General features: G+C 43.1%; 1 protein-coding gene and 1 non-coding gene across 2 annotated transcripts in view; both read left to right on the top strand.

Moving 5' to 3' along the window:
- The window catches only part of Garre1 (granule associated Rac and RHOG effector 1), a 90,330-nt gene that overhangs the window by 20,367 nt on the left and 42,645 nt on the right, over window positions 1-27,318 (top strand). The window contains exon 2 of the mRNA XM_050119074.1: window positions 6,933-8,171. Coding sequence (XP_049975031.1) covers window positions 7,677-8,171 — 495 coding nt within the window. The 5' untranslated portion in view covers window positions 6,933-7,676. The remainder of the gene's footprint in view (window positions 1-6,932; window positions 8,172-27,318) is intronic.
- Window positions 257-391, top strand: LOC126486813 (U8 small nucleolar RNA). The gene has a single exon (XR_007588199.1). It is a non-coding gene; the product is annotated as a U8 small nucleolar RNA (small nucleolar RNA).

The following is a 27,318-nucleotide window of genomic DNA, read 5'->3' as shown; positions in this document are numbered from 1 at the left end:
TAGCCATTCTTTTTTTTTTTTTTTTTGCACAGAGTTTCTTTGTGTAGTCTTGGCTGTCCTGGAACTCACAACTCACACTGTAGACCAGGCTGGCCTTGAACTCACAGAGAACCACTTGCTTCTGCCTCCTGAGTGCTGGGATTAAAGGTTTGCCTACTACCGCCAGGCAAGACTGATATTTTCAATTCAAACGAATGAAAGGATTTTTATTTTATTTTATATTTGCCAACAGTAAAACTAGAAAGGTACAGTCAAATTGTCAGGAGCATAATCCTCGCCTGTTCTTCCTCCTGGAGGGCAGATAAAAAATGATGATTGGAACTTGCGTCGTTTGCTGATTAGCATTTCCGTGTAACCAGGACCTGACAACATCTGGTTGCTCCTGTCTGATTCTCTGAAAGAAAAAAGAAGAAGAAAAAGAGAAAAAGAAAGAGGTACAGTCAAACATGAGATAACAAAAGCTGGCTGTGATAGTTTACATATCTAATTCTAGCACTTGGGAGGATGAGGACCATGAGTTTGAGACCAGCCTGGGCTACATAGTGAGTTCTAGGCCAGTCTTACAGAGTAAGAACCTGTCTCAAACCACCACTACCACCACCACCACCAACAGCAACAGCAAAAAACAGCTGAACATGGTGCTTCTCACTTATAATACCAGCATTTAGGAGGACAAGGCAGGAGGATCACTGTAAATTTGAAGTCAGCCAGGGCTACATAGTAAAACCCTATCTCAAGGGGGAAAAGGAAAACATAAAACAAAGATAGCATGGTGTAATTAATTCTATACCATTAAATATTTTTGAATTATGGAGCTGGGGAGATGGCTTAGTGATAAAGTACTTGCTGTGTAAGTGTGAGAGCTTGGGTTTGGATTTCCAGCACCCACACAGAAGACAGGTAAGATGGTATGTACCTGCAGTCTAATTGCTGGGGGCAGAGACAGGAGATCTCTGTGGCTTACTGGAGAGTCTGACTGACTCTGTATGTCCAGACTCAGAGAAGGGTCACATCTTTCTATAAAAAGAACACATTTTAGATGGAAAGAAACGTGGCTTGCATTCTTGCTTTTGTTTCTCTGTGTACCTTATACATAGCATTTTCATTGGTTTTGCGTTTTTTGTTTTGTTTTGTTTTCATTTGACTACATGCCCAGCCTCAACACTTTTCAAAAATGTGTGTATATTTTTTTTCTTTTTTTAAATATTTATTTATTTATTTATTTATTTATTTATTTATTATGTATACAATATTCTTTCTACGTGTATGCCTGCAGGCCAGAAGAGGGCACCAGACCTCATTACAGATGGTTGTGAGCCACCATGTGGTTGCTGGGAATTGAACTCAGGACCTTTGGAAGAGCAGGCAATGCTCTTAACCACTGAGCCATCTCTCCAGCCCCCAAATGTGTGTATATTATATTTAATAGGGAGGTGGCTCAGTGTACCAGTAAGATCATATCCTGTGTAAGCATAGAGACATGAGTTCAGATCCCAGAATATATGTCAAAGGCTGGGTGTGGGTGCATGTGTGTTGTGTCTGTAAGGGCAGAGATAGGAAAATTTCAAGGCTGTTGGCTGCCAGCCTAGCTCACGAGACCGTGTTTCAAAGAAATGTATACAACACAGACACACCACACTCACACGCATTTATATATGTTTCTTTCTATACCTTACTCCTCTATCACTTCTTCCTGTCTGCACCACGGCAGCCATACTTCCTAGTTCTCAACTTTTTCATAGCATACCTTTCAGAAACTTTTCAGGTGTTTTCCTCTTCTCTTTTTTCATTTATTTATTTATTATTACTATATTATTTGAATCAGTGTCTTGCTGTGTAGCTCACATTAGCCTCAAACGCACTTATAGCACAGGCCTTGCTTTGTACTCAGGATCCTCCTACCTCAGCCACATAAGTTCTAGGCTTCAGGTATGCTTCACCAAGCACAGGTATTTTTGTAGGGTCTAAAATACATATTTCTTGGCAGGAGAGTATAGTTTTGTTGGAGGAATGCTTGCCTAGCATGCTCGAAGCTCTGGGTTCAAGTCTCAAGACCATATAAATCTAGGCATGGTGAGTGTCACATGGTTACAATGCAGCCTCTGATCCCAGCACTTAAGAGGTGGCTATAGGAGGATCAGAAGGAAAAATACCCTCAGCTATAAAGTGAGGTGTTTTGGGGATTATGTGTTTTTGTTTTTGTTTTTTCAAGACAGGGTTTCTCTGTATAGCCCTGGCTGTCCTGGAACTTGATCTGTAGACCAGGCTGGCCTCGAACTCACAGAGATCCGCCTGCCTCTGCCTCCCGAGTGCTGGGATTAAAGGCGTGCGCCACCACCGCCTGCTAAAATAAGGTTTATTTTTAAAGAACTGATCTTTTCATCTTAGTTTGTTTTTTGTTTTTTGTTTTTTTTTTTAAAGCTCTCACTATGAAGCCCAGTCTGGTCTCAAATTCACCGAGATCATCTTACTTCTGCCCTCCTGTGTCCTGGGATTAGTAGCATGTGCTATCACACCTGGTTTAGTGTCCTTTGATGTCATTTTGGTTTGTCTTCATTATCGGGTGGTTAGTAATAAAGAACTCTGGGCAGGCAAGATTACTTAGCAAGCAACCATGTAGTAGAAGAAGAGAAACAACTCCTCCAAGTTGCCCTTTGACCTCTATACACTCACTGTGGCATGTCTCTTCTCTCTCTTACACACACACACACACACAAACACACACACACACACACAAGAAATGTAATATGATTTTTAAAAAATGAACTGATTTGTTCTGCTGAGGTGTAGCTTGGTGATAGAGCATTTGTCTAGCCCTAGCATAAGCTTAACCCTTGGTCCCATCCCTAAACCAAACAACCAAACAAACCTGCGTATATGAAGGTAATTAGCAGAAGGTTCCTCTTTCTGGCAGTCCTGTCCTTTGTGGGAACTGGCTGACTCAGTGGTCAAGTGGGAAGTATAGAGGCAATGAAGCTGATTACATTGTTTCCCACCCCTAATCTCTGTCGCTGCCCACTCTGAGCTGGGCACTTACCCAGCTCCTCCAGGAAGCATTGCTCACCTCATTGTACCTTCTTGGCTCTGTGGAATCTAGGAAGTGGCCAGCTCTGCTGTGCTGTATCTTAGAATACAACGCATTTCCTGAGCTCTCTTTCCTCTCAGCAGTGGCTTACATTTAAACAGTGGCTGATTCTCTTGTGAAGAGCTTTACTCGTGTGCTCCAGAGATTGGGGAGAATGCTGAAGGGAGTTGATGTGTTTCTTAACCTGCGGTCCTCCGTGAGTCTCCTCTGTGTTCTTCTATTGCCTACAACAGAGCCGCCTACAACTCTGCTTTCTCTGTTGCCTGAATGACTGAAATGGGCTGAAAATTATTCTCTGGCTGAGACTAAGGATGTAGCATGTAGATCGGTGATTTTTAGAGTGCTTGCCCATGGTGAGATCTGAATTTGATCCCTAACCCCCTACACACACACACACACACACACACACTGCATTCACAAATCAGAGCAAATTTTAGTCAAACAGGAGCTTTTAATGAACTCATTCAGGGATTCATTTCTCTTTGTTTACTGTATTTAAGTAGAGATTAGTGTTCATGAAGCATGTGATACCTTCCATCCTAGGGTAGTAGGTTTCTGTTTGGTTTAGGCATTGGGTAACTTAACAAAGCCTTTCTTGTTTGTCAGTACTGTTTTTCCAGACAAGCAGAGATAATGAAGCCTGCTTACCTTCTCTTGACTTGATATCATCAAACATTAATACTTAGTATGTGCCAGATATTATTCTGTTTTTGATATCTATAGACTGTTTATATATATATATTTTTAAATGTTTATTTATTTATTATGTATACAATAGTCTGTCTGTGTATATGTTTGCAGGCCAGAAGAGGGCACCAGACCTCATTACAGATGGTTGTGAGCCACCATGTGGTTGCCGGGAATTGAACTCAGGACCTTTGGAAGAGCAGGCAATTCTCTTAACCACTGAGCCATCTCTCCAGCCCCCTTATATGTATTTATGTACATAAATAGATATGTGTATTCTGTTTTTGATATGTATAGGCATGCAGAACCAGGACCTCATCCAGACAGTCAGACCTATAAGGCCATGCTTAACTAACCTCAGTACTGCTGACCTAAGCGGCCCCTAGAGGGAAGTGTGCTTCTACCACTTTCCTGAGCAAATAGCACTTCGAATTTTCCTTCTGGGGGCCCAAGAATGTTCTTATGCTGGCTCTCCCATCTGGTTTCAAGAATGTTTTCTATTGTTTGAAATAGAATTTGTTGGTTAGTTTAGAGAAAGGGATGTTGTAAATGATGTAATTGGGTCTGAGTTGTTGAGAACCTTTGCAGGTTGCTGTGCCATTGGATAGGTGTCATTCAGCCTACTGGTTTTTTTTTTTTTTTGCGGTTTGAGAATTGTAAGCAGCATTAGGATTTATGAGTATGTTACTGCATGGCCTCACTGACTTGTGCAGCCTTTCACAGTACATGTTTATGTCTATACTGCATGTGACTTCTTAGGTTGTGAATGTTTTCCTGGTGATGATTCTTTTAAGAGGGTATGAAAGAAAAATGTCCTTTTAATGGGTTGAGCAGTTTAACTCTTAGGAAGATAAATGTGGAAGAAATGATTTGCAAAACACTCTGGGAGAATTTTCTTTTAAAAAAAATGTGAAAGTATAGAGCCTGAAAGGTGGCTCCATGGTTAAGAGCACTGGTTGCTCTTGCAGAGGACCTGGATTCAATTCCTAGCACCCACATAGTGTCTTATAACTATCCATAACTCTAGTTCCTGTGACCTCCATATACATCAGGTACACAGAACATATATGTACATGAGGCATACAAATTAAATAAATCTTAAACATTTAAAAATTATCAAAGTAATATACCCAGATACTGGTGTTTACATGTGTGTGTGTGCACTCATTTTTAAACACATATCTTTTACTTTATTATTTTATGGGTATGGGTGCATGCTTGCACATCTGCATACCACTGTGCTGGTCAAGAAATCTGACTGCATTAATATAATAGTCACAACTCTCACTACCCACAGTCTCAGAACTTCATTATGGTTTTTAATCTGTGTGCTAATTTAAAGGCATATTATTTATGAAGTTTAGAGGAATTGTAGTGTGATTTTTTTTCCCTTTTCCTTTCAATCCTTGGGATCAAATCTAAAGCCTTGGGGTGTGTTAGGCAAGAGATGCGGCAGGGGCGCTTGCTTGGCAGCACAGATTGGCATTGTCTTCAGGCAGCCTGAAAGGAACTGTCCAGAGCCAAGAATACAAAAGTCATGGACTGAATATTAATTTCCACACAAAATTTATATGCTGAACCCAGTTTCCAACATAATGCCATTTAGAGGCAAACACTGGCAGGTGACGGATTAGTCATGAGTGTAAAGTCCTCTCGAGTGGATTAATGCCTTTCACATTAGTCAGTGCAATATTAGTTTGAGGGGTTTTGTCTTCAGTGCTAGAGATTGACCCCCAAGGCTTTGTGTATGGTACCACTGAATTATATCCCAGCGGAATAAGGTATCTTTAAACTGAAACAAGGTTGTGGATTGATTTTTTTTTTTTGCTGGAAGTGTTTTGACTTCCTGCTCTAGGAAGCACTGTTCTGTAAGTCACATAGGAACAGGGGTTCAGGGTTTTCTGGCTGGTGGACATTATCTAATAAGAGAGACACCTCTGTGCCATTTGCTTCTTTCCCTGCTGGGTGTTTGCCTTTAGATGTTTTGATCGTAATGTATCCTAAGTGTGGTTCTTAGTTTATCTTCCTAGACTACATTTGCCCTCTTGGATGTGTAATTTTATTTTTAGACATTTGTGAGCTTCTTAGGCCTCAGATAGTCTTTGTTCTGTCCACACTAGTATGCTTGAAGGTGTCCGTAGGTTTCTGAGATCTGAGTCTTTCCTGTTTTTCTTCTTTCTATTCCTTAGTAAAGCTGGGTTTACTGCTTCCTGTTCAGATCTGGTGTTGAGCCACATAATATATTTCTTGTGTTAGTTTTTGTGTTTTTAAACTCAGAATCCTGTCCTGTCTGTCCCCTTTGACAGGGTCTCACTGTACAGCTCAAGCTGGACTGATACCATGTACTTAAACCTAGGCTAGTTTTAAATTTTAGCATTCCTTCTGCCTCAGCTTCCCAAGTGCTGGGATTAGAGCCATAAGCTACTCCATTTGTCTTGATTTTGGAAGTTTTATTCGTTTATTTAGTTTGTTTGTTTATTTGAGACAAGGTCTTTCTTTTAGCCCAGGCTGCCCTGTAGCCTAGGTTGGTCCTCTGCTGTCGCCTCCAAAGTGCTGGGATTACAGGCTTGCAGCACTGTGCTTGGTATTTGTACAGCTCTTTTATGTTGTATGGTGGGATATGCACAGGTGTCATGCAAAATACTATCCCAGTTTACATATCCTCAGATTTGGGGACCACCAGTCTCTGGACCTCATGAATTCCAGGAATGGCTCAACTCATTCTCTTGTAGCATTGTGAGCCCTTTAAAGAGGAAACAAAAGAATACCAAATGTTGAGCAGGCCTTGTTCAAAGTGTTACCACTTAACTAGTTTTGGATTGATTAGTTGCATTATCTTTGTTAGAATTTGAGAAACTTTTCTTTGAGATGGGGCCTCCTGTAATCCAGGCTGGCCTGGAACACATTAGCATGACAATATGACCCTAAACCTTTTTTTAGTTTGTTTTTTGTTTTTTGAGACATAGTTTCTTTCCAACCCAGGTAGCTTTCTAACATTTTCCTTTTCATAGTTGAACTTCACCCTGTTCTGCTTCTGTGGAATTCATTATGGTGTCTGGTTGTGAGGCTCACAGTGGAGGGCAAAGCATTGCAGAAGTGTTCAGAATTGCTCTTTGTCTTATGGTCTCCCTGACTTCATCTTCCTTCTTTCCCCCTACAGGAAATGACTTAGAGGCCTTATGAATACATCTGTGCTTTCTTACTTCAGACTTTACTACAGGCCAATCCAGTCTGGAAGCACTTCTTATTAATGTTACAAGGAAACCGCTACCTCAGCAAACAAAAGAAAGAAGACACACAATAACAATGCCATGCTTAAAGAAGACTTGTCTCCAGAAACCGTTACAGGAGATTTGGAAGTTTTTAGCACTGAAAAGCAGCTTTCCAGGTAAATGGATTTGACAGGCAGGTTCTGTCAGTCCTGCAGAGGTGTGCTCTTCCTTAAGGACTTCTCGTGAAGTAACCCTTTCCGCCTAAATGCTGTTGACCAGCGTTGGGTTCTTTTTGGTATATAGAAGATACATTATATTACATTTTAAAAGTTAAGTTATTTTTCTGCTCTTGTAAATGTAAGTATCAAGATATTCTTGCAAAGCAATTATAAGTGAGCAGTTCCCTCAGCAAGCATATCTTTATGAGGGTAGGATGCTGAGCAGTTATACAGCATTTCAGATACACTTTTATTTTTGTCAGAATTCCTACCTACACTGAAAATTTTAATTATATAAGCCTGTTATTTTTCTCACCTTTATGTTGGATCACATGGTCACCTGCCTCGTGGAAATGCCTTTTTTAAAACTTAGATTTGCAGAACTCCACTATTTTTATACCTAACTACAGTTTTGGAAAAAAAGGACTCAGAACCCTGACCTGCCAGTGGTCCCCGGAACAGTTCCCTACCCGCATGTATTGCTGCAGTGCCCAGGACAGTAAGATGGACTACAAGCGGCGCTTCCTGCTTGGCGGGTCCAAGCAGAAGGTGCAGCAGCACCAGCAGTACCCGATGCCTGAGTTGGGCCGAGCACTGAGCGCTCCCCTGGCATCCACGGCCCCCTCTGCCCCACTGGGCAGTCTGACCGCTGCAGGCAGCTGCCACCATGCCATGCCCCACTCCACTCCCATTGCTGACATCCAGCAGGGCATCTCCAAGTACCTGGATGCCCTCAATGTCTTTTGCCGTGCTAGCACGTTCCTCACAGATCTCTTCAGCACCGTGTTCAGGAACTCACACTACTCGAAGGCCGCCATGCAGCTCAAAGATGTGCAGGAGCATGTGATGGAGGCTGCCAGCCGATTGACGTCAGCCATAAAGCCCGAGATCGCCAAGATGCTCATGGAACTCAGTGCTGGGGCTGCAAACTTCACAGATCAGAAGGAGTTCAGTCTTCAGGACATTGAGGTAGAGTACTGTCCCCACAGGAAAATGTATTGCAGAGGTCAGTGAGGACCCTCAGTTTCCCCAAACTGCAGCAATGATAGCCTTTGTCCTTTTTCTGTTGGTATGATCTTCTTGTAAAAAGTTTGGTGCCTTCAAATTCTGATGCTTTCATTTCAAGTAGGTTAAAAGATCGCCGAGCAGGGTTAGAAGGGGTTAGAAAGCTCAGTGTTAACGTCATTGTTCAGGGGTATGAGGTCTCAGGTTCAATCCCAGCATGCTCAAAAGAAAAAGTTAAACTGATTGACCGATTGTCTGTATTTGATGTTTTTGTCCTTAATTTTTTTTCAAATTGGAAACTAATATCCAAATAATACACTATTAAAAGCACTTACTGTTAGAGGCAGGAGACACAATTCTGTGGTGATGTTCTTGCCTAATGTGTCTAAGGCCCTAGACTCAATTCCTAGTACTACACAAACAAACAAGTGCTTAGAATTCTAAGTATTGTCATAGGCTGTATTTTTGAGTTTTCTTTTTGTTTTTTAAGACAGGGTTTTGTGTGTGTGTGTGTGTGTAGTCCTGGCTGTCCTGGAACTAGCTCTTGTAGACCAGGCTGGCTTCAAAGTCACAGAGATCTGCCTGCCTCTGCCTCCCAAGTGCTGGGACTAAAAGTGTGCACTACCACTGTGCAGCTTGAGTTTTCAGTCTATAGAATCACTGGTGTATAAGAAATTTCCATATGTTTATAGAATAAATTAATTTCCAGCTCTCAATTAAAAGTTGTTTTCATTCAAATATGTTTGATCTTAGTGTTTTTCTTGGGGTGTAGTAAAAATGAAATGCTCTTCTTTAGGACTCTAAACTGGAATCAAGTTTTATTCAGAATAAGGATGGCTTTTTTCCTTGACTTCCTTGAGGACATAACTTCTTTACTTTTTTTTGTTTGTTTGTTTGTTTGTTTTTGTTTTAGTGGTGGGGCTGGAACCCAGAGCTTTATGTATTCTCAGCAGATGCTGTGCCACTGAACTATGAGGTGGTTTTTTTTTAACTTCCATTCTGTTACAATAGGTTTTTTTAGTACATTTATTTTTATTTTTTTATGTATAGATATTTTGCCTGCATGTATGTCTGTACCACTTGTGTGCTTGGTGCCTGCAGAGGCCAGAAGAGGGCATCAGATTCCCTAGGCACTGGAGTTATAGATGACTATAGCTATTCTGTGGGTGCTGGGAATCAAACCTGGGTACTCTGGAAGAGCAGCTAGTGTTCTTGTTTGTCTTTTAGATAGGGTCTCACTATGTCACCATGGCTTGTCTAGAATGCTATATGTGAGCCAGGCTTTCCTTGAACTCACAGAGTGCCTCTGCTTCCTGAGTCCTGGAGTTAAAGGCTAATGCCACCACGCCCAGCTCCAACTCTTAGAAAATGTGAAAGCCTGGGGTCTGGAGAGGTAGTTCAGAGGTTAAGGTGTATACTGCTCTTCCTGAGGACCTGAGTTCAAGTTTGGTTCTCAGCATCCATTCAGGACAGCTCATGGCCACCTGTAATTCCAGCTCCAGGGAGTTTGAGGTCTGAACCTATCCTTTCCAGACACACACACACACACACACACACACACACACACACACACATGCACACATGCACAAACCCACGCACATAATTTAAAATAGATTTATTTTAAATTTAATCCTAGGGACTGTGTGTTCAGTGCGCTAGATTTGGTCCATAGTTTGCTGGCTTTTTTGTTACACATACATAATATTGGGTCATTCTTTATTATTATTAAATACGGGACATTTTATAGTTTGTATTACCCGTGTGGAGCCTTTTTAATCCTTTATCATCCCAGGTTGATTTTGTGTGTGTGTGTGTGTGTGTGTGTGTGTGTGTGTGTGTGTGTGTGCATGTGTTTCCAGTCTTAAACCTAGGTTCTTGTACACATTTGGCCTACATTTTACCACAGAGCTACATATGCCCTAGATTCATTCTACCCTATTCAGGTATATTTGTCATTTCTGATTATTTTTATGATTGCATTTTTATAAAATGGCTCATCACATTTTAAGATTTTTTTTTTAATTCTATGTATAGGCTGGGAATGTAGTTCAGTAGTAGAGTGCTTGCCTTGTATATGTATTGACCCTGGGTAAATAAATAAAATGTTCACTAAAAATAGGTGTAATTCTCCAAAGAAATTGATATGGTGAAATATAAAACTTAGCTAGGTATAGTAGCACATACTTACAGTCCTGATGATCCAGAGGCAGATTCAGAAGGATTGTGAGTTTAAGACCACTCTGGACTGTATGTTACCTGTTACAAAATATAACAAAGGCTGGAGATGCACTAGATGCATGATAAAGATGAAGCTTTATCCCTAGCTCTACCATAAATAGAAATGTAGAGCTTTGTGCTTTTCTTTCCCATCCTGTTTTTTCCATCCCCCAGAATGCCTGTGTACTCTGGTATATGCTGTTCCAGACTGTCTGTGCACAGATACATAGTGGTGCACACACAAATGCACCACTTCATCTTTTATTGTTGTAATTCGTTTGCTTGTTTGAGACAGGTTCTTCCTGTGGCTGGCCTGGACTTACTGTGCAGACCAGACTGGTCTGGAACTCACACCATGTGTTCAGCTACAGCATGCTTGGTAATTTTTTGACAGAGATGTATGACATTCTGCAAGCGTAGTTGCACCTCCCACCTCCCCCAGGAAATAGAGAACAGTGTTAAGTTTAAGCACATTGCTAGGGCTGCTCTTCTAAGATGATGGAGGGCTTGGAGGTTTATGTGGGATCCATGTTAAAGTGAGTGGTTCGTGTGAGCCTCACTTCTTAATGTTACCTGTAGTGCTGCCTTCTTCAGGTCACACCTCTGAGGTCTGAGAAGACAGAGCTAGACCCACATACACGGCTTTTCTCTAATAGTGGAGGACAGATGCCTTTGTTCCCCAGTCAGGACAGTTAGAGAACTGTGAGACACAGGAGCACAGCGGATCACTGGGGCATGTGCTATTACCTGCATTGGGGTTTTGGTTTTTGGGTTTGTATTTTGAGACAGGTTTGCCCTAGAACTCACTATTGTAGAGCAGTCTTCACCCAACTTGAGGAGTCCTCCTGTGTACTCCTGAGTGCTGGGATTACAGGCATGTGCTCAGTCCTGCTTGTTCTCTGTTTTTTGATTTGGTGACATGGTGTATCACTAACCCTGGCTGTCTTTGAACTCACAGTCCTCTTGCCTCAGCCTCCCAAGTTTTGAGATTTCCACCATGTACTACCCTCCTGGGCTGGGAAATGCTACTGATTGTTTGCAGTTTAGAATTTTGACTTGGCTTTCCTCGCTGAAATTCTGATTAAAATAGTTGGAGGGCTTTTGTATATAATAGACTAAACAGACTTTCTGTTTCCAATGTTAGTCTGGAAACTGCTTGCTGTTGATGAGTTTTGGAATCTGGGTCTGTTCTATGTGGAAAAACTGTCTTATAAATTAGTTTTAAAATGTGTCTGTCAAGCAAACCCATAGATGTAACATTATATCTGAAAACGTTTTATTATATTCATTCACTTATTTATTTTGTGTGTTTTGTGTGGGTGTGTGTATACACGCATGCTGGCACATCATGACTCTTACCTGTGAAAGCAGAGGAGTGTGCTCTCCTTCCACAATGTGGGGCCTGTAAATAGAACTTAAGTATTTAGGATTGGCAGGAAATCCCTTACCCACTGCACATCTCACCAGCCCAGCATTATACTTCCCCCCTAGAGCAGTATTGCTGTTTCTAGAATTCTTTCTTTAAAGGTATTTATTTATTTTCATTTTATGTACATTGATATTTTGCCTGGATGTATGTCTGTGTGAGGGAGTTGGATCCCCTGGAACTGGAGTTACAGACAGGTGTTAGCTGCCATGTGATTGCTGGGAATTGAACCTGGGTCCTCTGGAAAAGCAGCCAGTGCTCTTAACTGCTTAGCCATCTCTCTAGCCTGTTTTTCTTATGTAGTATATTCTTATTCTACCAGAGTATAGTAGGGGCCGGTAGGGGGTCTCATCTACTGCTAACCAAACTCAGATGAAAATGCCAAGCATTTGGATTTTTCTCCTGTTGGTGTTTTGTTGCTCCCTGCCTCCCCCTCCCCCTGTTTTATAATCAAAGCTCTAAGAGGCTGTCTAACATTCATTCTGGGGAAAGGAGTCTGAATGTTATGCATTGCATAATATGACTTGCTGTAGTTTCCATGGGCTTTGTCCCCAGCAAAGTTTACTTTGCATGTGTAACAATGGAGAAGATCATGGCCTTTACAGTTGTTGGGCTGGGAAGCACAATCAATGCTCTCCTTGTGTGAGTTGTAGCTCTAGAAGGACTGGGTTAGTCCTCCAGAGTGGGTTGTTACAGAGGGAAGCCCTCCTCATGTTTCCTGTTTGTCCTGCCGATGGTACTGTGCTGTTGGCTTTCTAGCCTCCAGAACTGCTGGCTAGACCCACAGCACCTCCACAGCAGGAGCCAGGGCTGTGTATCAGGGAAGTCCTTTAGGAGTTTTCAGACGCTTTCACCACTTGTGACTTGTCACACCCCTCCCCCATCTGTGTTTTTAATAGACAGATAGTGCTGACTGTATGCTCTGCTACCCTGACTCTTCCCCAGGGTCCTGTCCTATATGCCTTCCAGTGGCTTACCCCTCACCCTGAAATGTTGCTGTTGGAGCGTGAGTTGTGACTGTGGTGCTTCCTAGTTGACTAGTGCCCGTGACACTGGCGTGCCTGCCTGCCCAGGAAGTGAGCTATGAGCATGGAGTTGGAAGATCTGAATGACTTTCTCAGTGATCATACAGCCTGAGCCTTGGTTTGCCTGTCTATACAATGAAATTGCCACCCACCTTCAGTGCTCTCAGGAGATCAGGAACGGTTAGTACCTGTACACCCAGTGTGAATGGTCTCATCAGTATTACGGCTTCTGATATGACCTGGCAGGTACCGGGAGGCCTTCTTTGAAGAGTGGAGCAGCATTCTCTGTGAAAGCCCGGTGAGAGAGAAGTACTGGCAGGATGTCCTCTAACTGGAACACTTGGCAGTGGAGCCTTTACTGCTACAGAACACTCGCCTCCAAGGCAGCAGCTTCCTTTCCCCTTTGTGTCGTGTGCTGCTGTCCCTCTTGTGGTCTAAGGGGCATTACCTGCATGGTGCTGGAACTGCTGGGACTTTGACATCATATTTTGAGGCAGGTGTCTTTATGGCACAGGTGATCCTCTGTCTCAGCCTCCCCAGTGTTGGGAATCTAAGTGAGTACCATCAAGTTAGGTTCCTGGCCAGCACTTTTTTTAGTATAAACACTCAGGAAAACCTCTTTTATCAATAAGTACTATTCTGTTTGCCTTGCACTTAGAATGGGACATAGAAAAGGAAGTGGAGGGGGCGTGTTCATTGAACATGCCTGTAAGTAGCCAAGAAGCATAGGATAAGCCACTGACAGATTTGACAGGCTCATTCCCCCATAGAGTCTCAAAGCTGTTAGTAGAATCAAAATGTGAATTTAGGGAAAATACGTTTTCCCATATTGGACGTGTTATTTGTCCAAAGCCTTGATAGCCCATCTGGACATTTTTTTAAACAGTGAATTCCTCTGGACCTCTTGGGTCCTAGGAAAGTCCACTTGAGGGTTTTTCATATGGTGTTAATTTCAATGTTCTTAAAAAAAAAAAAAAAGCCAAGCTGGCTAAAGTGAGTTGTCTGATTTCTCTTTTGATTTTGAATTGGTTTTGAATCACTTACAGTTAAACTTGTAGCTCATACTAAGAAAATACAGATGGTCCTGTGTTTTAGGTTTGTATATATTAGAAAGTCACATAACATTAGTAAATCATATTTACTTGTGATTTATGCGACAATTCTGCATGTATTGATTGCATATTTTATCGATGTCAGTTGCTGTTGCAGTCATGAGATGTACAGTGAAAAGCCAGGACTCTCCCTTTGTCCTCCTGTGCTTGAAACAGAGTGAACAGAAGGGTGAGTATTGGGGAAGGTTTTTTTTTAATTGCATTTTATTTATTTGTGTATGTGTGCACATGTGTGGGCCACTGTACACACATGGAGTTCAGATGACAACTTTTGGGAGTTGTTTCTCTCCTGCCATGTGAATCCCAGGGATTCAACTTGTGTGTGACTTGGAGTACTTTCTGAACCTCTCACATTCCTAGACAGTTCGAAAGGTAGAAAGTGCTGCTCTGGGTTTTTCTCTTAGAGAGGTCAGAGATGGGACACGGTGAGGCGAGTGTCCAAAGGGATTGGAAGGGAGGGCAGCAGGATGGGCTCCTCAGTCCTGGTGTAGTGAACAGATGCTGTTTACCCACTGGCGTTCACTCGGTATCAGCAGTAGGGCTCTGGTTTCACTTTGGGTCCTCATTGTCTTAAGGACCAGCTCTCTGGGCAGGTGCTATGTAGACAGTCCAGAAACCCAGAATGGCCACGGGGCTCTCAGGATTCATGCACTTGGAGGGGACTGTGCATTTTTTCCTGGCTTCTCAAGTCTGAAAGGAACACACACATCTTTACCTCATTGAGCCCTGGCTTTTAGTTTGACATACTGACAGACTTCCTTGGAGTCCTGTAATTGCTCATGAATGTGTTTTTATTTTATTTTTTTATTTTTTTAAATTGTGTCTCGTGCGGCCCCAGGCTGGGCATGGCCGCCTGCCCCTCAGGCCGCTGAGAACTGCTCTACCCTTCCATTCTGGCCCCTGGGAGCAGCTGAGCTCAAGGCAGGCAAAGCTCGAGGGGACATGCATGTGTTTGAAGTAACTTCTGTACTGACTCTTAAGATCCTTAGTTCGGTAATTTGCCATTTGTTTTTAGACAGGTATAAGCCAAAAATACTATACAGCAGTAGTAATGGAAAATATTAGAAATTGTTTAAAAATATGATCATTAACCTTAATGGAATTAAGTGTGTACAGACTGTTGTTTTCCCTCCTAAAGATAAAAACCCATTGTTATGTCTTTGTTTTGACTAGTAGTTCCTTTTGTTTTTTATTTTTTGGAGGAAAGGTTTCTCTATGTTATCTTAGCTGGTCTGGAACTCACTATGTAGATGAGACTAGCTTCAGATTCACAGATCTGCTTGCTACTGTCCCCGGAGTGCTGAGATTAAAGGCATGTGCCACCATGCCTAGTTTTGACTAGTAAATCTTCCATAGCAAATTATACTATTTCCTAACTATATATGACAAAGCCCAATGAAAATCCAAATTTTTACTGTCAATCAGAAAATGAAGTTCATATCATAAAAAGTTTATATGGGGTTGGGTGTGATGACACATATTTTAGTCCTAGCACTTAGGAGTCAGGGGCAGGTGGATATCTGTGAGTTGCAGAGTAGCCTGGTCTACAGAGTAAAATCCAGGCCCACTGGGGTTTTATATAGTAAGAGCAAAGATAAAAGTATGTAACTGTGGTGTTTGAAAGAAAATGGCCCCCAAAGGGAATGGCACTATTAGCAGGTATGGCCTTGTTAGAGGAAGTGTGTCACTTGTGGAGGTGGACTTTGAGGTCTCCTATATTCAAGCTATGCCCAGTGTCATAGTTGCTTCTACTTCCTGTGGATCAAGATATAGAACTCTTAGCTCCTTTTTCAATACCATGTCTCTCTTCTTGCTGTCATGCATCTTGCCATGACAATAATGGACTAAACCTGAAACTATAAGCCAGCCCCAATTAAATGTTCTCCTTTATAAGAATTGTAGTGGTCATGGTGTCTCTTCACAGCAATAGAACACTGACTAAGACAGTAACTCAATCCTCCCTCCCTCCCTGAGACAGGGTCTCATAGTGTAGCTCTGACTGTCCTGAAACTCACTATGTAGACCAGGCTGGCCTCGAACTCAGAGATCCACCTGTCTCTAACTCCCACCCAGCATCTTGTTTTGTTTGTTTTGTTTTGAGACAGGGTTTCTCTGTGTAGTCCTGACTTGTCCTGGAATTTGTTCTGTAGACCACGCTGGCCTTGAACTCACAGAACCTGTCTGCCTCTACTTCCCTAGTGCTGGGATTAAAGTTGCGTGCCACCACACCTTACTTGTTCCAGTTTTGTTAAGGCAACCATGTTGATCAGGCTTTATGGTATAGCACTGCCAATTGTGATGACACAGTCTCAGCAATCTTCCTCTTCCTCACGCTTTCTACCCTGTTAACTGCAATGGTCTCTGAACCTTAGATGCAGGATCTTTACTGTAGATCTATCAGTTCGGACTGGGTTCCACAACTTTGCATTTTGATTGGTTGTGGTTTTCTGTAATGCTCTTCTGTTGCAAAGAGAAGTTTCTATGATGAAGGATAAAGACTACACTTATCTTTGGGTGTAAGGACAAATATTTAGAACATAGTTAGTGATTATACTGGTTTAGTAAAATGGTGGTTGTAGGTTCTCCCCCAAGATCTATGACTTTTCTAGCCCTGTGTAATTGGCTGAGTTTTCAGTACCAGGAATAATTTCCCTTTTGTAGAGTAGGCCTTAGGTTTAATTAGAGAACTGTTGGTTGCTGTCAAGATATGCTTGCCACTATTGCACTTTTAGGGTTATTATGCCATGCTGGTCGTTGTGGTTTATAGGTATCATATGTAGGACTGTTGGTTAACTTCCCTCCATTGGGAGCTTGCATGGTACGTTTTGGTGTTATAAAAGCTAATCCTCAGGAAGGAGGCATTCAGGTCAGATCTGGGCCAGGTCAGGTCTTCTGGGCTCTGTGTGGTGTCTTCAGCAATAGAGATTTACCTTCTATCTTTGGGGACAGTCAAGAGAAATAGAAAGCCTATACTGTTTTGAGAGTCTTAGGCATCCCTGACCAACTCAAAAGAGGACTTCTCATGTCTGGTGTTGGGGGTTTTGTTAGGTAGTCTGTGACTCTCATGGGAGCATTGTCAGCCCAGATTGGGACATTTCATCTAAACGGTGTCTGCATATGATGTGCACACCAACTTACATGTATAGCTGTGTTTAGAAGGATAGTTAATAGTATGATTCCTTTTGTCTTTTTCAGATGTTGTATTATCCTGATCCCTCCCTGAGTAAAGCCCCTGCCATTTCCCCGTTTCTCCCTGCATATCACTTGTACCCAGCCATTCCCCTCTATAGCTCTCTTCCACAGTGACCCCTTTTACTTTCCTAGTCTCTGTAGCTGATTCAGATCAGCTCTGGAGATTTTTAATTAAAAGGCAAAAAGGGGCCAGTGGCACACGACTTTAATCTCAGCACCCAGGAAACAGAGTCAGGAGGATCTCTGTGAGTTTGAGTCCAGCCTGATCCCCATAGCAAGTTCCACCCCAAACCATGGCCTGCCTCAAAACAAAACAACAACAAATGAAAAAACAGTAACAGTAATAAATAAAAAGAGAAAAATAAGGAATTAAGCAGTTTTTTGCTTTTTTGGTGTGTTATTTAACTAATAACTGAGTAGCCTGGTTGGGTTAAAGAAATTTCTCTATAAAAGAATTGCACACCTCCCATGTGGAAGGAATCACACAGTTAGAAAAGTTATTTTGTTGACCATGAGGAATTCACTTACTCAACAGTGGCTAGTAAAAGAGAATAAAGCCGTTTGGTGAAGGGTTGCTGGGAAATTGTATAAAAGAGGGATTAGGCCTTCTGTATCCAAATCCCAGTGATCGGTCTCAGTCTGTGTCACCAGAGCCAAGGCAGATGATGTTTCCCCGTGCGAGACAGTAAAAACTGCACAGGACAGCTCAGCTCCACATCATTCTTTTGGTGCAGGAACCAAACCCAGGGGCAGATGGGTTTGATATATACACACTCAGCAGTGTACTTTCCTGCTGAATTTCTCTTTAGTCCCTCATCATACAGTCTTTACTTCTTCCTCTTGTTATGAACAGAGACCAGGAAAACCCTGAAATCGTCTAATCAAGCTTCTAGAATGAACTTTGAGCACATAGGTAGTATGGGATATATATAGTGCATTGAGTTACACAGTACCTCAAGAAAGTCATCTGACAGAAGGTGGTCAGCTGACATGCTTTGTCCACAGCAGTTACATGAAAATGGGGGAAGGGTACGGTTCTAGATTAAAGGAGAAGAGAGACATAACAACAAAATGACCTTTTGGGGATCAAGACCAGATATTGATTAAGTTAATTTGAACTGACTCGGTGGTGGTGCACACCTTTAATCCCAGCACTGGAAGGCAGAGACAGGCAGATCTCTGTGAGGCCAGCATGGGTGACAGCAAGGCTAGGCCAGCTGAAGTTACACAGAGAAATGCTTGTCATGGAAAAAAGGGTTCATTTGAGTTAAGTTTGAGTGTGTATTGTCTCTTGGTTGATTGGATTTTACTTTAAAACAAAAAGAGATGGAGGAAAAGGGGGAGATAGATGAATATAATGTGTCACAAAATGCAAGACAGAAGCCTTTTTGATGGGTACATAGTGATGTTCTCTGCTTTGCTTTTGTGTATGCCTGAACATTTTCCAAGTGCAAAAAAAAAAAATGGAGAAAGTTACAAATGCATGATAGGAGTGCAGAGGACTTAATGAATAATTATATATCTTGGCGAGGTTAGTGTGTGTGAATTGGTCTTCCAACAGCCCAGGCCATTACTAAGTAGGTTAGGAAACCCAGGGAAGTCAAGCAAGTACTGTGCACCTGCATTCTCAGCACGCAGGTGACTGCTGGAGGAGGATGGCGAGCCGCAGGCCAGCCTAGGCTATGCAGGGAGACCCTGTTGAAAGAAAGAGGAGGAAGAGTAGGGGAAGGAGGAAAGAAAAACCCAAGGAAAAAGTAGATTTCATGGGAAAATAATAAGGAATCATAAATAAGAGTTTGGAGAATATAATTTTAGGTGGGGCTAGCTTTCCTGTTTTAATGCTTATGACTGTTGGTCAGTTTAGATTTCATGTGATTGAACAGTGTCATGTTCTTGCAACCTTTCTATCTTTAAAATCAGACTATCTGTAAAATAGTTGCCTAAAATTCTTCTGGACAGGGCTGTGAGTATAACTCAGTGCTGGAATGCTTGCTCAGCATGCATAAGGTCCTGAGTTCTATATCCAGCACCCCCAAAATCAGTCAGACTTAGAATCAGCACACAGGGGTTAAGTGTCCTGTGTGTCTGGGTCTGATCCCTCTCCAGTGCCTCAGGCCATTGTTGTGTACTTGCTGAGCACAGCCCTTCTTGAGACCAGGCCTCCTGCCCCCCAGGCTAATGGTGGAATGTTCAGAACCAGGAAAGTGCAAGTAGCTGGATGCGGAGAAACCCCTGTGAACACTTCCTGAGTGTAGAAGTCCTGAGCAGCCCCCAGCCATCTGGTCTGCGTTGCTTTTTGCTCTCTGTACCAGCCACCCTCCTGATAAAATACAGAGGAAGTAGCTGCCAGCCTGCAGAGACGGGGAAGGACGGAAAGTGCTCCAGGCCTGGTAGACCAGACAGATGAAAAGGCTGTGGCACTAGGTATATGCTGTAATGCAAATGGAAAATGTCTCCAAGCTTGACTGTTTTCAGTTCAACTTCCAGACATCTTCCACCCCACTCCCCGCCCACCCCATACACACACACACACACACACACACACACACACACACACACACACACACACACTCACTCACTCATACAGAACCTCTCTTTCCTCCCTAACCTGGAAGAGAAGTGAGGAGAGAGGAGGGCAGAGAGAAAGGAGAGGCTGTTAATTGCTTCCTAGGGCCCAGGCTCTCCTTCTTCCTTAATAAGAAGCTCTTTATTTTTCTTTTTGGTTTTTCAAGACAGGGTTTCTCTGTGGTTTTGGAGCCTGTCCTGGAACTAGCTCTGTAGACCAGGCTGGTCTAGAACTCATAGAGATCCGCCTGCCTCTGCCTCCTGAGTGCTGGGATTAAAGGCGTGCACCACCATCCACCATCGCTCGGCAAAGCTCTTTATTTTTCAAGTGTTTTGTGCCTAAGTCACTCTTCCTAGTCTCCCTGACAGCTGACGACGACACTTGATAAGGTCTGGCCAGGACCGTGGGGAAGTACTAGACTCCTTCTGTGCAGGAAGACTAGTGTGCTCCTTTGTCTCTAGTCCTATTCGCTGGCAGAACAGCTGAAGGTCAAGCCCCCCACAGTTTAGAAGCCAGCACAGAAAGCCAACAAGAGATGGTAGTAGTTTAGACCGGCTCAGTTACGTACTCGGGTTTGTTTGTTTTGGGGGTATTTTTTTGTTTGTTTTTGACGCAGGGTCTTCTGGAGCTCAGGCTGGCCTTGAATTCACTAAATACCCAAGAATGACTTTGAATCCTGCTGCTTCCACCTTCCAGGGTAGGGATTTCCAGGGTAGGGTACCACCCTACCTAGTTTAGGACTAGATTCTTATTAAGGTAAAAATGTGTTATGTAGAGTTTGTTGTTTTAACTGTTAATAAGTGTTTGGTTTAGTAATGGTAAAAACATTTACATGGAGCTGTGTGGTGGTGCACACCTTTAATCCCAGCACTTGAGAGCCAGAGACAGGTGGATCTCTGAGTTTGAGGCCAGCCTTTCTACTAAGTGAGTTCCAGGACAGCCTCCAAAACTGCAGAGAAACCCTGTCTCAGAAAAAAAAAAAAAACAAAATTCACAGGGTATATAGCCACCACCATCCATCTAGAACTTATTAAACTCTAAAAATGGGTGAGTGGGTGGTTTGTATGTAATTACTCGTTTTATGTGTGAGTGGGTATCCCATGCCACTGCACATGTACAGGTCAGAACAGTGGGAAGTTGGCTCCCACCTTCCTCCTAGTTTCTGTTACTGCTCCATATACTCAGTCTCGCTGACTTCAAACTTGTGTCTCCCCTTCTCAGTCACCATAGGAGTGTGGGATTTCAAATGGTATTACCGCATCTGGATTTTTGTATGAGTTCTGGGGATCAGGCTTTCACACTTGGACTGCTAGGACTTCTTTCCCCACCGAACCAACTCCCAGCCCTGAAGAGTATTTTAGTTGTGTGTGATTGGGATTTTTGTTGTTGTTGTGTTTTTGGTATGTTTGTTTTGAGATAGGCCCTCTCGATGTAGCTCTTGTCTGTTTAGACCAGTCTAGCCTTGTACTCATGGACTTACAAAGATTAGCTTGCTTTTGCCTCCCAATTGCTGGAATTAGGTGTAATGCTGTATATGTGGCCCGTGTGTGTGTCTGTGTGTCTCTGTGTGTTTGTGAGAATCCAAGATACCTCCAGGATTTCTTTCTATACATGGGTCACTTCCTAAGTACTGCTGTTCACTGAGATAAGAGCAGTAGGAAAGGAGACTGGTAGAATAACAGGTCTGGGTTACCTATTAGACAACTAGGGTGTGGTTTCCAGTAGTAGTTAGGTGGACACACATTGACAGAACAGAGCTGAGGTTAGCAGCTACAAAATGTAGGAACTGTTGGTTAGCGATGGATGCGCTCATCACCTGAGTGCTGCTGGAGAACCAGCAAGCCTTCGGGTCCTCCAGCATGTAGGGTCAGAAGATGACTGGGAAGCGGCCAGGGAGTCTGAAACGGTTGGCTAAGAAGCCAGGAGGGATTGAAGCCAGTGTAGTGTCTTGGAAGTTGTATGCCAAGGAAAGCAAATGGGTCAAGGCAGAGGGGGAGGCTCACCTTTTCAGCATTGCTGAGACAGCTAGGCCAGGCTTCCTCTCTGACCTGTCCCAAGACCTGCAACAGAATGACCCTTAGAACACCATGGAGGTAAATTGGTTGGAAGTGTTCCTGACAGATGGGTGTGGAGCTTCTCTCTCTAAAGCATTGTTTCAAGTAACGCTTTTTGATGTTGTTGAAAAAGTCTCGTGATGCCCAGGCTGGTTTTCAACTCCTGCTTTTTGAGTGGTGCTCCTGCCTCAGCCTCCTGAAAAGCTGAGGCTGCAGGTGTATACTACTATGCTTGGTTCTGAAATGTTCTTAAGGGTAATGACAATTTCTAACAAAAGTATACTCAGATCAACACAAAGAACTTCCAAAATAAATTCTGATGGGATTCTAGGTCACATGATATGGGGAAACTAGGATATATTTTTATTTCTACCCCAATAAACATTTACAATATAAATTTGCTTATGGAGAAAACTTGCATCTAGAGAGGGAAAAGTGCTTAAAGCAGATGCTGTCTTTGATCTGCATAATTAATGTGGATTTAGTTACTTACCTTTAGTAGCTGTTTCCTGAATAATCTTTTTTTTTTTTTTTTTAAGGCAGGGTCTCTTATAGCCAAGGATGACTTTGAACTCCTGATTCTCTTGCTTCCACCTCCCAAATGTTGAGATTGCACAACACTACAGTGGTCTCTTCCCTAGATAGCTTTTATAATTACCATTAGTTATATTAGGATTTATGGCGATGTAGCCAAGGGGTGGTGGTGTACACGTTTAGTCCCAGCACTCAGTGGGAGGCAGAGGCAGGCGGATCTCTTGAGTTTGAGGCCAGCCTGATTTGGTCTACATAGTTCCAGAATAGCCAGGGCTATTGCACAGAGAAACCCTGTCTCAAACAAACAAACAAACAAACAAACAAAAAAAAACCAACAATTATACCAATGTGGCTGAAATATGACTTCTTGTGGGGCTGGAGAGATGGCTCGGAGGTAAGGAGGAGAGACCTGAGTTGGCTCCCTGCGTCCATGTTGGGTGGCCCACAACCACCTGTAACTGTAGCTTCAGGGACCTAATACCATCCCTTGGACTCTACAGTCACCCATACTTACATCGACACACCAGAAATACACATAGTTTAAAAATAATTTTAAAAAAGTCTTGAAAAAATGGCTAGGTGTGCTGGCACAAACCTTTAATGCCAACCTTTAGGAAGCAGAGGCAAACCAGTCTTTTGTATGTATGAGTATGGGGCCAGGCTGGTCTACATAAGAATTTCTAGACCCTGTCTCAAAAATACGAACAAGAAAGACTTCTTACGCATTCAGCACATATAACATGGTAGGAAATTAAACTCAGGGCTCTGCGCATGCTAAGTCAGGTGCTCTATTATTGACCCCTAACCCCAGCCCAACAATATATTTTTGGTATAATTTATTTGGAAAATGAACCACAAAACCAACATATCCCATCTATGTTTTATGAAAATATCCAAGGTACAAGTCTGGGATACAGGAAATGCTATAGTTGCTGGTTATATTTATTCGGGAATAGTTGATACTGTATTTTTTAGCAGACCCCTCCCCACCCCAATCCCAGTCCAGTTAAAAGTGTATGTTTAAAGTTTTGCATGTCATTGTGCTTAGCCCATGTGACAGGAGCTGTTTTCACTGGCAACCTAAGAGCCTGTCGAGGTCAGAATGTGGCTTTGTCTGAGTTGGTAGCATTTGGCATTGGTGCTGCTATTGTAAGCATATGTTGACTTTGTTTGCATTCCCTAGTTCCTCCTCCTTACATACAGCGTGGCTTCTCTCTGATGGAAAATGTTGGCTGCCGAAAGGCTTACAGGTTTTTTTAATATTTATTTATTATGCACATTTGATAGGAAGGTGTCAGATTCCCTGGAATTAGAGTTACAGGCAGTTGTGAGCTGCCATGTGGGTGCTGGGATTGAACCCTGGTCCTCTGGGAGAGCAGCCATTGCTCTTAACTACTGAGCCATCTCTCTAGCCCTTACAGGGTTTTGTTAATCCGAAGGAATCATACCCAGCAACAAGCATTCCACTACAATACAGCACCAGCAGTCTGTTTTCAGTGTTTGCATGCCATTTCAGTAAGCTTATTTTTTTCCACTTTTAACCTGTAGTGCAGTTTTTGTAAGCTCTCTCCATGGTCCACAAGTAGTCTGTTGTATTCTCTGTTTCTCTCAAGACACATTTAAATATATCAGTGTCACATTCTGGTTTGTGGTTTGTGTCATTATGTAATGATTCTGGAATTATAAAAAAGAAAACAAAAGGCTGTGTTCAAAACAAGGTTGAAGACACTGAAGCCAAGTGGAATCTGTAAGGTGTATGTGTGTTGGAGGAAGAAGTGATGGAATGGCTTTGGAATTTCTATTGGAAGCAGCCAATCTGGCAAATTCCTTTTACTCTAGAGACTTTTAATCTGATCAGACATAGGTACAGAATGGCTTAGTTCTTGCCTTGCGAGGGGTCTGAGAACGATGATGAACTGTTAAGTGGAGTTAGGTAGAGCAGTGAAGTTTTGGGTCCGTCATTTGTGTTAATATGGAAAAGGTAAGCTGTTTTGGGAGATGAGGTGGGCCTGGGCACCTACAGTTTTATCACATGCAGGTAGTGAGTGCTGAGTTATGCCAGAACAGAATTTCAAAACACTCAGAAAGGTAGAGTTACATGTAGATGGACCCACAACAACTATGATGGTGCAGAAGGGATGTCTTTCAGTTCTCAAACAGGATGGCCTTAAACTAGAACTCTGTAATCTGTTTAAGATGTAAACTTACTAAGAAGAAACGGGACGTGGTGGCCTGGTCCTGTAATCTCAGTGCAAGATCTTGGCTGCACTGAGGAGGCCAGTCTGGACTAGATGGCTTGCTGCCGCAAGAAACAATCAGATGGAGTGGAGAGATGGCTGCTCTTGGAGGAGACCTGAGTTCAGTTCCCAGTACCTATGTGGTAGTTCAAGCTGTTTATAATTTCACTTCCAGAGGGTCCAGTTCCCACTGTTGGCCTTTTCAGACATAGCCTTACACGTTTCTCAGCTACAAATGTAAGCAAACATGCATAAAAATAAAATTTTAACAGCAACAAACATATACACCAAGAAGAAGGGGCCCTTTAGTTATACCCTGACTAGAGCATGCTTAGTAGATACTGTGACTATAGAACAAGGGAATGGAAGGCTCATGTGCTCTAGTGCCCTGTTTTGAGTGACTTTGTGGAGTCGCAGTCAGTTGTGAGCTGCCAAGTGACTGCTGGGAATTGAACCCTCCTCCTCTGGAAGAGCAGCCAGCGCATTTCTCCAGCCCTGCAAGTTTATCTTTTTAAGCCTGTTTTTGTCATCTGTAAAATGGGCACATTGCTCACATTCCACAGGTGCTTTGTTTTGTCTTGTTTTCTTACCATTTGTGGTGCTCCTGGTGTGGGTTATGATGGAGCTTCAGTACTATTTTAAATGTAATTACCTGTCCTTGACTTTCCACTCACCCATTCTGCAACCTCATGTGCCCTGAGTCTAAGAAACTTTCTCTTTATGAACTAAGAACCGTGATCCTGGGACACATACTCTTCCAAACCTGTGTGAGTACGGCCTCCCCAAGAACTGGCCCATCCCTGCGTCAAGAAGGGTGAGGTCTCTCATGGGGGTTGGGGACTGGGCCAAGAAGTGAGATGAGATAAAGAGAAAGGGTGGGCAGTGACGGGAACCTGTCCTCTCAGAAGGTGATGTTTATGTGTCTTACTCGAGGTGACATTTTAGAATAAGTAGTCACTGAAACCAGTTCCAAAACTCAGGGTTGTGTTGCCCTTTAATTATTTACAACGTGTATTTTGCCACAATCCTAATTTGGGTTGATGCTTTACACACCGTGGGAAGGAGGAAGGCATTTGTTACAGAGAACTGTAGATTGAATGACTCATTTGAGGTCAAGCACATAATAAGCGGCTGAGACAGCAGACTGACTGACAGATTGGCATCTCCTCCCCCGCTGCATCCTGCAGCAGGGAGACCCACCCCAACCTCACACTTCTGTGATTCAGACACCAGGCTTCACCATCACCTCTCAGAATCTTTCTTTCAGAGTGGGAGATGTAGCTTTCTTCCTGGGCTCTAACCTTAGAGAGCCTTTTCCTCACCACCTGCCAGGCAGTTTCTTTCTCCAGCTGAACCTGACCTTGTGTGTCTATTTATGGCTTTGTTGTCTCTCCTAGCCCCGTTAGTATGTAACCCTCGTGGTACAGGGGCTTTCCCACTCTCTGTCCTGTGTGCCCTCATGGTTTTTCAGCTTTATACATGTTAGGCATTTACATATTGTATATTTATTATTAGAAAGAAGGAGTCATTTTTATTGGTCAGAAACTGAGAATGACCCCAGAGCATGGTGACACCGTCATTTCCCCTCCCTTCCCTCCTCCCATAGCCTGCCAAGAGGTCAAGGGAGAAGGAAGATAGAGTGTCCTGGAGGAGCCAGCCCCAATCCTCTGAATCTGCACTGGGGTGCTCTTTCTCAGTAGTAAAGACTGAATTTCTGTTGTGTGCCTGGCCTCAGTGCTGCCGCCTTTGCCTGTCTGGATATTGAGTTCTGAAGGCAGTGGGGCATACTGGCTAAAAGCTTAGACACAACACAAATGAAGAGACTGCTCTGCCCCATCCATTTTGTGTCGTAACATTGATACCTAGTTTCATAACTTTCCTAGCCTCAGTCTCCTCTCTGTAAAATGGAGATGACTTCATGGGGTGTTCTGGGAATGTGGTACAACCCATATGAAATCTGTAGTGTACAAGCACATGCTGAATGCTCGATTAAAGCCGATTAGTAGTGTGTGATTCTTATCAGGTGTCTCTAGCTGTACACTTAAGTCGGCTACTCTGTGTCCCTCATGCTGCCCTTCAGAGCCGTGGCCTTGATGGGGAGGATCTCTGAGGAAAAGGGTTGTGGAAGCCCAGGAGGTCTGGATGGAGTTCAGCTGCAATTTAGCTGTTCACTACAGAAGACAGATACTTTGGTGTAAGCTTTTTGTTTGATGGTTTGCTTTAGTTTTGGATGAAGTTTTTCTTTGGCTTGTTTGCTCTGGTAATTTCCACTGAGGGAATAATTATTCAGAGGGAGTAGTTGTTACATTGGGAGCTGGCGGGTCCCAGTTTCTTCGGCAAAATACCTCTGATGTGTGAGGCTGGATTGGGTTTGTCGTAAAGGACAGCCTCTCTATGTGGCTGAATCTTTTAGGCTGATCCTCTGGATGAGATGGCGTTAGAGCGAGGGACCTCTGTTAGTATCCAGGCACACCTTGGCCCTGCTTCTTAGGAACCTGGCACAGTGTGTCACCCCTCTGCACATGGCAAGCAGGTTCCTTTAAGTGACAAGCTCCAGCTGGGCGGTGGTGGTGCACGCCTTTAATCCCAGCACTTGGGAGGCAGAAGCAGGTGGATCTCTGTGAGTTTGAGGCTAGCCGGTCTACAAGAGCCAGTTCTAGGACAGGCTCCAAAGCTACAGAGAAACCCTGTCTTGAGAGAGAGAGAGAAAGAGAGAGAGAGAGAGAGAGAGAGAGAGAGAGAGAGAGA

This window comes from Alexandromys fortis, unplaced genomic scaffold (assembly GCF_014885135.2).
Source record: "Alexandromys fortis isolate MF-2015 unplaced genomic scaffold, M_Fortis_MF-2015_v1.1 scaffold_140, whole genome shotgun sequence".
In the NCBI taxonomy this organism is placed as follows: Eukaryota; Metazoa; Chordata; class Mammalia; order Rodentia; family Cricetidae; genus Alexandromys; species Alexandromys fortis.
This window is presented reverse-complemented; position numbering and strand designations above follow the sequence as displayed.